Source organism: Adiantum capillus-veneris, chromosome 18 (assembly GCF_014529385.1).
Source record: "Adiantum capillus-veneris isolate H3 chromosome 18, ASM1452938v2, whole genome shotgun sequence".
NCBI classification, from domain to species: Eukaryota; Viridiplantae; Streptophyta; class Polypodiopsida; order Polypodiales; family Pteridaceae; genus Adiantum; species Adiantum capillus-veneris.
Window position 1 is genome coordinate 49,062,328 of NC_140948.1, and position 12,594 is coordinate 49,074,921.

At 43.1% G+C, this 12,594-nt stretch overlaps 3 protein-coding genes across 3 annotated transcripts; all 3 read right to left on the minus strand.

Moving 5' to 3' along the window:
* Nucleotides 1-6,873: 6,873 nt before the first annotated feature.
* LOC147435624 (uncharacterized) lies at nucleotides 6,874-7,875 on the minus strand. Its single transcript, XM_086487751.1, has one exon. The coding sequence runs from the start codon at nucleotides 7,873-7,875 to the stop codon at nucleotides 6,874-6,876; it is 1,002 nt and encodes a 333-aa protein (XP_086343877.1).
* Nucleotides 7,872-8,819, minus strand: LOC147435625 (uncharacterized). Its single transcript, XM_086487753.1, has one exon. It carries the CDS (start codon nucleotides 8,817-8,819, stop codon nucleotides 7,872-7,874), a length of 948 nt encoding a protein of 315 aa, XP_086343879.1.
* Nucleotides 8,820-8,837: 18 nt separating this feature from the next.
* Nucleotides 8,838-11,123, minus strand: LOC147435626 (uncharacterized). Its single transcript, XM_086487754.1, has 4 exons — nucleotides 11,043-11,123; nucleotides 10,241-10,968; nucleotides 9,891-10,178; nucleotides 8,838-9,822 (listed from the first exon to the last, which is right to left on the minus strand). Exons 1-4 carry the CDS (start codon nucleotides 11,121-11,123, stop codon nucleotides 8,838-8,840), a joined length of 2,082 nt encoding a protein of 693 aa, XP_086343880.1.
* Nucleotides 11,124-12,594: the final 1,471 nt, after the last annotated feature.

Genomic DNA, 12,594 nt, shown 5'->3' on the forward strand with positions numbered 1-12,594 from the left:
TGGCTGCACTGAAATGGCCAAAGATGGCCTCAATCTGGATGAATCTGAAGAGGCCTGAGCAAGCAAGCAACGTGGGCGAGGGAAGCAAAATGCTCGCGGGTGTGTCTGAGCTCAGATGTTGCCTGGTCGGCCTTGCTGCAAGGGAAGATGGCGAAGAGAAGAGACGATGGCCCGTAGAGGAGGGGGAGAGGGATTTGTTCGCTCTGGTGTGTCCGACCTCTTGTAACGAGAGAGCAGGGTTGTCCTACTTTTTGCCCTAAGACAGGAAGAGAATCTATCGAACAAATTAATGAATGAATTTAAAATGGACCCAGTAGTAGGTAGGTAGGTAGTAGGGCAAAAAGTAAGTGCCTGCAATCTTTTTGTCATTTGTTTTAAGAGATATCTAGGGCGATCCCTTGAGAGTTGAAATGTTGAGAGTTGAAATGCAAAAGGAAACTGGAGAATTTTTTCAAAGTTGTCCTTATTTTCTTTGGTTAAGGGAAATGTATTTTTCTAGCATTGAATCGGACGAGAAACGTTCGAAAAAAAAAAAGAGGGATGATGTATGGATAAGGTAGACGAATGTGCAAAGAGGTTTTTTTGCATTGCGTATTGAGTGGGTCTTCGCATTGCTTGTAGTTGCTAGAGACCAAAATGTGGACGAGCGTAGTGAGCAAGCAAAGAAGCTTTACCTTGCGACTCTCGGGCTACTTGTGCTACCGATTCCAAGGTAGAAGCATCGCCTCATTGGTGTTGTGAGTGCTCCGTTGTGAGAGAGAGACAATGGTCTTACCTTCGTCCCCTAGACTTAAGGTGCAATAGAAATAAATGAAAAAGAAAATTACCAAAATACCCCTTTGATTTGCAAAAATTATCATATTACCCATCAAATTTCAAAAATTTGCAAAATACCTTTGTATCTATTTTGGTTGGATTGTTCTAGATTTTCTAATCTTTATTCCCATGTAATTTTTTGCAAATTTCCTTTAAGAAAAGCCAATTATGTCTAAAATTAGTGAAGCAAGTTCTAGTTTTTTCATCTTGTATTGATAGACAATTTTTTTGTATCCTTCAAGAAATATGATATGACAACCTTGGGAATTTTTTGGAAAATTCGGAGGGCATTCTGGAAATTTATGACAAAATATTGGGGGTGCTTTGGGAGTCGAAGGAAATGCGATGAACATGCAGTTGGGGTAGCTGCCAGGACCAAGGGTAGGTGTCGTCCAAGGAGGTGCGCAGATGCCTTACACGAGCTCAAACACAGCAGGAGCGCAAATGGCTCCAAGGCGAGGCTGGCACGGGCGGAGGTGCGCAGACGCCTTACACGAGCGCAGACATAGGAGAAGCGGAAATGGCTCAACGAGCTCCTCTCTCTCTCTCTCTCTCATGCAAGCCTGGGTTGGAGCAGTTGGAGCAGCACGATCTTGCTCTTGTGGAAAAGGCAGACCTGCAAGACAGAGACGCGGATAGGTCTGGAGCCTATGTTTAGAGCACCATGGAGAGTGAACACGAATCAGGCTTGAGAGAGAGAGACGCGGATAGGTCTGGAGCGTATGTTGAGGACAGCATGGAGAGTGAACACGAATCAAGGCCTGTGAGAGAGAAATGCGGATAGGTTTGGTAGCGGACTGCGTGGGAATAATCGGAGCGGACTGGTTTTGCTTTGGGAAAGGCTCGGGTAGGAATCTTCCGAGCTAATTAAGGAGTATCTTGGGAGATGCCCTGTGGAAAATGAAAGCAAAAGGGGAGGTTGCACGAATATCATGGAGAGTAATAGGTGGGGGTGAAATGGACGTGTGTCCTTGGGCGAGGCAGGGCTAGGAGAGTTCTTTTGTCTGACCGACATGAGACAGCATGCGACAATGACCATCGCTCTGTTAGTCTGTTTGTGTGCCAGCTCTGATGATGACTTAGGTCGCGGCACGAGGGGAGGGCCGAGGTTGTTGTGGCACCTGGCTCGCGAGGTTGTTGTGGCGCCTGGCTCGCGAGGTGGCAGACGACAACTAGAAGGGCCATCAACCGCAGTAGGGAAGCACCTGCAAGTTACACTCAAACAACATGGCACGAAAGTTTTTTTTTTAAATTGCAAGGACGTCAGCATGTGCAAGGGTTGCTCTTTGTCGACCTGCAGTGGAGTGGTCCTACGCAGGGTCTCATCTCTCTCTCTCTCTCTCTCTCTCTCTCTCTCTCTCTCTCTCTCTCTCTCTCTCTCTCTCTATCTCTCTATCTCTCTCTCTCAACCTGTAGTGGAGCTGGTCTGGGCAACGTCTAGTCTGTCACGCACAACAAACCAGGCATGCAACGACCACACAGCTTTGTGCAGGGAAGAAGAAGAAGCTAATGTGGTGTTGCAAGCTGGTAGCAAGTGGCCGCATGGGCGGCGCAAGAAGAGATAGAAGATCGACATGACTTCACGGATCGGTTTGCAGGAGGCACATATATGAGTTAGTCGACAATGGAATTTTGCATGTCTCAATACAAAGTGCCACTGAGGGCTGCCATCGCCCGAATGGATGTGTGTGTGTGTGTGTGTGTGTGTGTGTGTGTGTGTGTGAGAGCGAGAGAGAGAGAGAGAGAGAGAGAGAGAGAGAGAGAGAGAGAGAGAGAGAGAGAGCCTCATGTTACAAGCCTATAGGTGAACGGTTGAGAGAACCACTGGCGAGAGGGGGGACACGAGGTAGAGCGCGTGCATTGGTTACAACTAAGAGCATAGTGTTAAAAGCTAAGCAGTTGAAGGAATCTTTGAAAGAAATTAATTGATGAACGCAAGTTAGACCCAAAAATATGTGACCAAAATATGGAGAGATGCTGTTTGGGAAACTAAAGGCAAAAGGAAGGGAGGAGAGGAAAAGTTAAATGTTTAAGTTCCCACAAAAAAATGAAAAAAGTTTTCATCTAGTATTCTGGAAGCTAAGTGGCAGCGACAAGACGCTGGATTTGGATTACCAAAATACCCCGCTAATTAGTATGTTGCTACGATTAGAGGGTATCTTATAATATACCTTGGAAAGTCGAGTGATGTGGAGAGAGAGCGAGAGGAAAAAAAAAGAGGGAGAGACGTTGCGTGTCACCAGCTCGTTGACAGGCGAGGATTATTTTTTTGCACATATGGCACGCACGTGCAATTTTGTCTACCTGGTGGAATAGAGCCACGAGTGCACGCATCGTGTCTACGTGCAACGTGGAGGGCTTGTGTGCAGGTACAGATGGTCCAGCCCGTGCGAGCAGCATCAGTGGATGCACTAACACAGAGGGAGGTGGAGACCGAGAGAGAGAGAGAGAGAGAGAGAGAGAGAGAGAGAGAGAGAGTCGCTGGCCTCCCTTTGTTGCCCATATCGAGTCAGTGTCGTTATTGCAAGGGATTCAGCGCAAAGACTTACTGTGTCTTGAGTGCTGTCCTTGTCTTGCGCAGATTCGGTGTGTGCCGAGCTAGGTGGGAGGGCATAGTCGGAGCAAGCTTGCGCAAAGGAAGGCAGCGGGTGAAGGCCACTAGGAGGACCAAGCAGGCTGAGAATGACTGCTGCGCAGAAACGTGAGCAAAGACGCAAGGCTTCACTTTGACGTAGCCGGGTAGAGGAATCTCACAAACTAATTAATTAATGCAAGGGTGATAGACCCAATATGTACCCATAAATACCCAGCATAAGTATGTGCGTATTAAAGCTCTCAGCAATATTGAGTTTGTGGACAATTTGGCTTTTGGGCACTATCAAATGGCCTTCCAATACTAGGCTATGGGCACTAGGGCATGAATTTGGCTAAACAAAGAAGTTAAATGAAAGACATAAAGGTAAACAAAAGCTTAAGAAATCTTGTGACCAGCGTGATAGCGAACAAAAGGTAAGGCATGCTTTAACATGTCAAAAGGTGGCCAAAGAGATGTGGTATTGGCCAATATGCTTGATCGTTAGATTGAATCAGCCTACACAATGTTCAGTTCATAAGCAACAAGGTTCTCTCTCACTTTCATGTATGCATTCGCACAAAGAATATTATACCATTTGAGAAACTTATCTCCTTAGAAGTACTATTATCAAAAGTGATTGCATTTTGACAACTTAGCAAAATTAAGGTGGATTGTTCTAATTAGTGTTGAACTAAGTCGATGGAAGAATTTGTCCGGAACTTGCTTAGAGTATGTTTTATGAATGTAGACATTTGGTGCCCTTTTTTTTTGTTTTGTTGTTGTTGTTGTTGTGGTGCAAAACTCACAATTGTGAGTGGATAGTATTAAGAACAAAAATATACACCAATCCTTGAGCTCACATCAAGCCTTGAAGGTCAAAAGATTACAAGTTATCTGTTTTGCAGAGAAACCACTCCTATTCCTCGGCTTTACTTATTACAAGATCAGTCCTCTAGGAATATCTTCATATACTCGTGCCAATTTTTTTATATTGCACTTGTAGCTCTAAAAAAAACATCCATCTCTAGAACAAATGATTTAAGTTGGTCAACTACAACAAGTATAGGTGCTCATGCTAAAGCTGCCTTGAGCTTGTCAAAACTCTGTTGTTGATCTTATTTCAAAAGAATTTCCTTTCACTTTTAAATGATCTTCTTTAGAGCAAACTAGTAAAACAGTGCCGCCGGCATGGCCCCTCTTACCCTTAAGCTCTAGTGTTGTCCGACTATCATAGCATCTCTTGCCCACACTCTCAAACGCACCTATATTGCCTCCACGCTCTCCTTGCCTGAGTTTTGCTCTGTGCCCGTGCCCTTTGCTAGTTAAGAAAGCATCCGCCTACTCATATGCTCTAGATTTGTCACTTTCTGTACCTACCGCATTTGTAGCTCACCATAGCTACCACCATGTCCCCGCCTTGCTTTGATCACATGCTTACCACCGTACCAACTTACCCTTGTGATTGTTAAGAATGGCTTCAACTCGTCACAACCGTGGAGCAAAAGTACCTAATAGTAGCACATTAGATAATGGGGATTACATGCAGAATCTGTGGCAGTTTGGGAGGGAAAAGTACCCAACAACCAACTGTATGTAGCAAGGCCGTGTGGAAGGAAGCACAATGCCTTCAGGCTATGGCTATACAGGCGGTGAGAGGATCGAATAGTGGTTTCAACATTATCTTTAGAGGCCATCTTCTCAGTTTAAGGTCAAATTAACATTCTCCCAATGGCACTGGCATGGCTGTGGCACTGCTCTAAATTCTTGTGGGCTCTGATTCTCCCAACTTACCCTTGTTGCTTGTTAAGAATGGCCTCTATTACCCTCAAGCTCTTTGCTCTTGGCAAATCTCTCTCTCTCTCTCTCTCTCTCTCTCTCTCTCTCTCTCTCTCTCTCTCTCTCTCTCTCTCTCTCTCTCTCTCTCTCTGCACACCACCGAAGGAGTTGAAATCTAGTATAGCCGCCCTCTTCTGGTGCCCCCCCCCCCCCCCCCCCCCCCCCCCTCTCTCCCTCCCTCTCTCTCCCTCCTCTCTCTCTCTCTCTCTCTCTCTCTCTCTCTCTCTCTCTCTCTCTCTCTCTCGCAGTCATTAGGGCTATAGGGCACTCCTTCAAATTTAAAATGTAGAGGTAAATCTCAAATTTTGTAGGTGGGATTACACTAAACCTTGGTTTTTTTTTAGCATGTTCCTTTGTCTACGTACTGGGTGGATTCTCTCTCTCTCTCTCTCTCTCTCTCTCTCTCTCTCTCTCTCTCTCTCTTTGTTGTCCATGTGTTGGGCTCTCTCTCTTTCTCTAGCTAGAGAGAGAGATAGAGCTCTCTCTCTCTCTCTCTCTCTCTCTCTCTCTCTCTCTCTCCCCTTTCCTCTCTCTCTCTCTCTCTCTCTCATGCTTGATGAGAGAGAGAGAGAGAGCGGTACTGTGTGTGTTTGAAATTTATAAGATGGACAACATGAAAACCTTTATGCAGCAAGTTAAACAAAAGTCATCACAACATATTTTCAAACTAACTTTGCACTAACATATATAGAGTAATTGATATTTCCCATGTCAAAAAATATAACATGCGTAGAGACTTAAGATTTATACGCTCAAAAGCGTAGTCTACGACATGCCCTACTGCGGTATCGAACCACCCATGGCCCACGATGTAAAACACATCTACCAATCACTGGAGGAAGATATCCTAACACAAAAACACGTAGGAACCAAGCATCGAGACTAAGATTCTGAGCAAACATAGCATTAATTGGACGGATTTTGCCTAACTCTGCAATGGTGACACGTGCTCTGAATCCTCTCTGAATAGCAACTTGAATGTAGCACAGCAAGCTTGGATCATATTAAGCATGATATATACCCACCATTAAGAATTCTGGGTAATATTGTGATCTATAGCCAAACAAAAAGCTATTAGTATAGACAGATATTTTGATACACAAAAGCTATTACTTTACTATATCAACATCAACATTGTTACCTTGCTACATCCAAGTCCTCGAGTAGATGAATCACCTGCATGGTTGTGATTGGACCCCTCCATAATGGTGGATCTAATACATAATCGTTGACTGTGAGATTTAAATTCTTTAAAGTATCGAGATGTCACAAACACACATATACAATATTTTACCTCAGACGTGTCGAGGTCATCTTCCTAGTGTGTAAGTCACAGAGGCGTTAGGATCCATCTTCATTCATACATATACATATACATAAAGGATTACAAATTCATCAAAAAGAACATGAAGCATAAATCTCTCAGCACTAATAGTCTTAGTCAATTGTTTCAGCGAATATACCTTGCTTGAGGCTACACCATGTTTCATAAGAAGATACTAAGCTTGTAAATGACAAAGAAATAGTTGCGAGAGTCACCGTGCTTTTTTATTGGATGAAACATATCCAGCCACGTTAAACCCCATGGCAAGGGGGTGGCAGGGGGCATGTCAATTGCAACACCTCTTTGTAGACAATGTTAGAAGTTATGTTCTTTGATCTCCATGTCTACTAATGCTTTTTAAGTGACTATCACCAACCACAACCTTGATGGCAGAAGAGGATCTCACGCGAGACATTGCCACATATAGCTGACCATGGGTGAAAACAGGTGTTGGGAGATACAATCCAAGAACTCCCAATGTTTGGCCTTGCGCCTTGTTGATTTTCATCCCAAAAGCACAATGTAGGGGAAATTGGCGGCGTCTCAAATCAAAAGGGAGACCTTCTCTAGATCCCATGAGAAAATCAATCCTTGGAATGAACACTGCATTTCCTGCATGTGACACTATAATGATTTTTGCTTCAATCACTTTGCTGTGGAATTGCTTACAAATCAAGCGTGTCCCATTACAAAGACCACTTCTTGGATCCAAATTGCGAAGCAACATAGCTGGAGCATTCTGTTTCAATTGTAAAACATGCGATGGAAAGCCTCCCCCCAGATCTAAACTATTTACAAACTCACTTGTGAATAAAATGCTATCACAATTTGATTCACACACTAAGTCCGCACTGACATATTCCTTATAAGTACCAGGAAATTGCTGCAAGCCCAAATTGTTTATATTATCCACCTCCTTGTTCTGTGGAGCCAAAATTGCTCTATCCTTGAAAAAGGATGCATGGCAAGTCTGTGTTTCAAGGTCTCTATATATGCAAGCAACCAATGCTTGCAAATTAGTTTGTGGTAGCATCATGCAAGCCGGCAGGGCCACATTATCAAGTATGTCCCCATCACAAACATCGCCATTACCAATATCAAGTGTCCATTGCACAAACTCTCTTTCAATAACATTACTTAAACAATTGACCACTCGCATATTCTGTGCTAGATGCATGATTTCTGTACATTGCCAAATGTATGAGTGGCACAAAGATGCATTAACAATATCTTCTCTTCCCTCTTTGCGCACAACAAGTAATATTTTTCTGAAATCACCACCAAGGAGGAGAACCTTTCCACCAAACAACATGTCATTTTTCATGAGAGCAAAGCATTGTAGAGATAAGTCTTTCCCGTTCCACCTGGCCCATCCAAGAAAAAAACAGTCCCTCTGCTCATGCAAGCTGCTTGTAAAACCCGATTGTAAGCTTCCCTTTGCCCAACATTGAAAGATGATTCCATTCGAGCAGACAATACTCTTTGTTCCTCTCTGTTATACATGAACTCTTCAGCAAGCACTCCATGCTCACTCATAATTTGCAAGGTGTGATCCACCTGGGGCATTCCAGAATAATCCAAGAGCCTCTTTCCATAGTGTTGAAGCATTGTCTCTAAGTTTGACAAAGCTTGGTTTTGTGCCATGTGTTCACAGATATTCGCATCATTTGTGCAAACCCTCATATGATATACATGGTCCTCAGAAAGCTCCTTACAGAAGCGATTCCACAATGCACCAGGATGTATTGGTTCACAAAAAACCAAAATGACTACAAACAGTAGGCGCAATTGTTGCCCTGTTTGCTGAAAAGAAGCTTCTTCCAAACAAAGAAACCATTCATCATCAACTTGCAGTAATCCTCGTGCATTACATGTTTCTTTAAATGTGTCATATACTCGTCCATTGAAGGTTCTAATATCCTCAAAAGACTTACATCCTTTGCACATGTTGAGTAACATACGCAAATAGTACAAATCTCCAGCATTGGGAACAATGTGGTACATTCTTCCAATCATGTCACCAATCTGTCTTTGAGTCCATGTTCTACTTGCTGGCTTCCAAACCCACTTTGTTGGGAATTCTATGTACAACAAATTGTTGGCCTGTGGATATTGTTGATTTGCAACAAACCACTCACTGAGCGTTGTATTTTTGTTGACATCTCCCTCCACCACACTCTGTACAGTCGCTCTGTCGCTAAAGATGACTTGATTTTGATGAGGCAAGTGAACTTGGAGCCGTTGTATGTCAGGTTTCTCTCGATGCATGTGAAACCCAAGTATACGCTAGATAGCCTCAGATGCTGATACATATCGAGCATTAAGATAGTTTGTAACTTCATTTAGAAGCCCTTCACTAACTTGTAGAACAACAGTGGCCTTGTCATGTCCCTTATACACATATTTGTAGAGATATTTCACAGCGGATATAGTGGAGCAAACCTCCACATTGATATGTGCATTGTACCTTATTGACAAAAATGGATTGTATGGAACAATCCATTTATTACTCATTTGCACTTTATTACGAACAATGTAATTTCCATCATCCCTCCTCATGTACGTTGGGTATCCATCCCTAGCCACAGTAGTCGATGCACTGAAGCTTCGAGGATATTTAAACCTGCACTTCCCATCTTTCATACATGGATCATTCTTATTCAAATCATACAACTGTGGAAACATTACTTTATCAGGAAGCTCTGCACACATAATCTTATCATAATGCAATGTCTCTGTTGGCATATGCTCAGATGCAAGTATCAATAGAATGTGAGCATGAGGAAGGCCTCTCTTTTGGAACTCAATCACAGAAATGTGTCCAATGACCTTACCAAAAATAGCTCTCTTAATCAGCAAGCCCATCAAATCCTTGAACTTATGGTAGAAAACACGGGCAGTAAGATCAGGACGATCATTGGATGTTTGTCCAGGAAGTAATGCATCTTGTATCTCCTTCCATCCAGGATTGCATGTGAATGTAATGAAGAGATCAGGTTTTCCTCTCTTGCGTACAATTGCCATGGAATCCTGGTACAGCTGGTGCATATAGCGAGGGCCACCAACATACGAAGAAGGCAATACAACCCTTCTTCCAACATTAGCACCCAATAACAGTTCTCTATCATCCCTTGTTCCATCTCTTGCTCCAACCATATCTGTCAATCCTTGATACACCTCACTACAAAGTTCACTTTGATGATTACGAACCCCCAAAAGCCTCAACTCCTCCATACAACTATATGCATCAACAATATATTGTTGCAGTAGCCTACCACCACGTAAAAGACATTGTGTCGTGTCATCTCTAATTTGCAATCTATACTTATAGAAATATACTTTGTAGTTCCATTTACTCGCTCTCTGCTTACTTCCTCTCTGTTCACTTGGGGTATGTAAGGATTCCAACCTTCTTCACCATTTGGAAATAGCAACACATATAATAGAGGCAAGTATGACCTATGGCAATTTGAGATTCGTTTTACACCACCACCCAAAAGATTCAACACAATATCACGATGGCCAATGTTGCTCTCTTCACCCTGACCAGGCATGATTGTAGCAACTTCCACACTTGTTGGAGCAACATATTGCCAGCCATTTGTACGCTTCTCAGTAATGACCATCCTAATCTCCGGAATATTGGAAGTTTGGACCATTGTAGCAAACCCCTAAAAGATTGAACATACGGATTTACTCGATGCATCATCGATTGCAAGCTTTCCAAAACATCTGGTTTGAGTTTAGAAACATGACTCATCCTGTTTCGCAACTCATTCTCAGTGTCAAAAAAATACAACTGAGCAAAGCGAGGGATTTGACCTGATCGCTCTTCTGGCATCAATGGACCAATGTTATGATAAATAGATCCATGCACCTTGAAGGTATAGATTCCTTTTCTTTGGCAGAGAGATTCATCTATATGAGCTCCCAAAGAAGCAAATGACAACACACTATTGTATGCTCTGATATTTTTCAAGAATTTTCTACTTCTAGTATTACCCCCGTGCATCAATTCCCTTAATTCTAAAGGAGGTTCACTTAATGGCGGCAAAGAAACATTTCCTGAGTTGCAACAACTCTTCCCCACAAATGTGCGAATGGTCTTTGCTTCTGTTTTCCAAGCTAAAGCACCACAAAAGGAACATGCAAAATCCAAGTTGCCTATGTTATGAAGAATACACTTTTCATGAGAAATAGACAACATAGAGATATGCATCAAGGAAGTGGTCTCAGAATATAAGTAGGTGATAGATAGGCAAAGTGTCTCAACTTTGGAGTAATCTCCCTCTCTGGAGACTATTACAGGCTCCTCAAGAACATCTCCATTATTGTCTTCCAAATTGTCTTCCACTTCAATCCCTACATAACTTTGTGAGAGAATTAACTCGTTATCTACATCCAATGCACTCCTTCCCTGAGGAAATTCATTGCATCGATTCACGTTTATCAAATTCTGGCATTCTTCCCAGCGAGGCACATCAATCTCACCCAGAGAACATCAAACTCTATCTTGCGCTGCTGCACATCGCGTAGCTGGAGAGGCTTGCCATATCCTACTACATCTTGCATGTCCAGGAGACAACACCTTTGGACCAATAGACATCTGTCCAAAAAAGAACTCTTATAAGTACCCATAGGTATATACAGGTTAGTATCCAGAGAATTAAGAAGAGAGTATGGAGAAGAAAGGATTTCCCAACTATGTCTATCTTTCTTTGAGAGAGTCAGTGAGAGGAGGCTTGCCAACCCACATGGTAAATGTCTATATACTTCTATATCTGTCTCTCTATATCTCATATAACTACTACTAAGGATATAGTTGGGGGAGGATCTCCATCCGATTAGCCCACCGACGATTTTCGGTTAAGTTTCAGCCCCTACAGTTTTTCGCTGCGGTTACAATGCGCCAGTCTGCACGTCAACCGGATTCTCGCCCGACTGAGGTCCCCTGACTCTTGAGGAGTCGCCACGTTAACCCATTATTGACCATTGGAAACCTTTGCTCAAGACGGATTCAAAGGTGCATCCAAATCATCCCCGAAGTGCTTCATTATGAAGAGTTACCATGGTGACAGGTCCCCATTTGAGTTGGTAGAGTTGCATTGAGGCTTGGGTTGTTGTGTACATTCCGTTTACGCAATCAAAAGCAAATACCACATCGGCAATGGTGTGCATGTGATTACATTAGGAGAGACACTCTCACTTTGCATCTACCAAAAATAGCCTAGAGCTTCTTGACCCTACCCAAATTGGGCATATCTGGCAATCAATGCATTCAAAGAGACGGCATCCTATATAGGAAGCTCTCTCCCACTTTTTGTGCTTTATGAAGTGCTTCACATTTGTCATACCTAGAAAGAAGTCAGACATTGCACATACCTAGAATACTTTGTGTGTGTGTGTGTGTGTGTGTGTGTGTGTGTATGTGTGTGTGTGTGTGTGTGTGTGTGTGTGTGTGAGAGAGAGAGAGAGAGAGAGAGAGAGGGAGAGAGGGAGAGAGAGATTCACTGCTACATAACTTGAGAGAGAGAGAGAGAGAGATTTTCACTGCAACATAACTTGAGAGAAAGATAGAAAGAGAGAGAGAGAGAGAGAGAGAGAGAGAGAGAGAGAGAGAGAGGGCGAGGGGGGGCGGGGAACGGGAGGTGTGACCCAAAAGACACAGTGGCAACAAAAATACTACAATTATGGAGATCCTCTAAGAATGTAGTATCCAAAGAAGACAACCAACAGTCGTGAGAAAATTGGTATCCACTACATACATAAGCCTCCCCCAAAATGTAGTCAATATCCCCAAAGCCACCAAAATATAGATCCGCTAAGTCTATAAATGAGAAAGAAGTGAGTATTACTATCGATTACATAATTCACTTCTTGCAAGGGTTGCCCTACTTTGAACTGGATGGAACATCTCCAACGGCATTAATCCCCTTCTTGGGCCAATGGGTCGTTACCAATGCATGGAGCTTGTTTGAGATAGATCTAACTTCGGACACACCTGTAGTATGTTGTACTGCTACGGCGGTCAATTTGTTGCTAG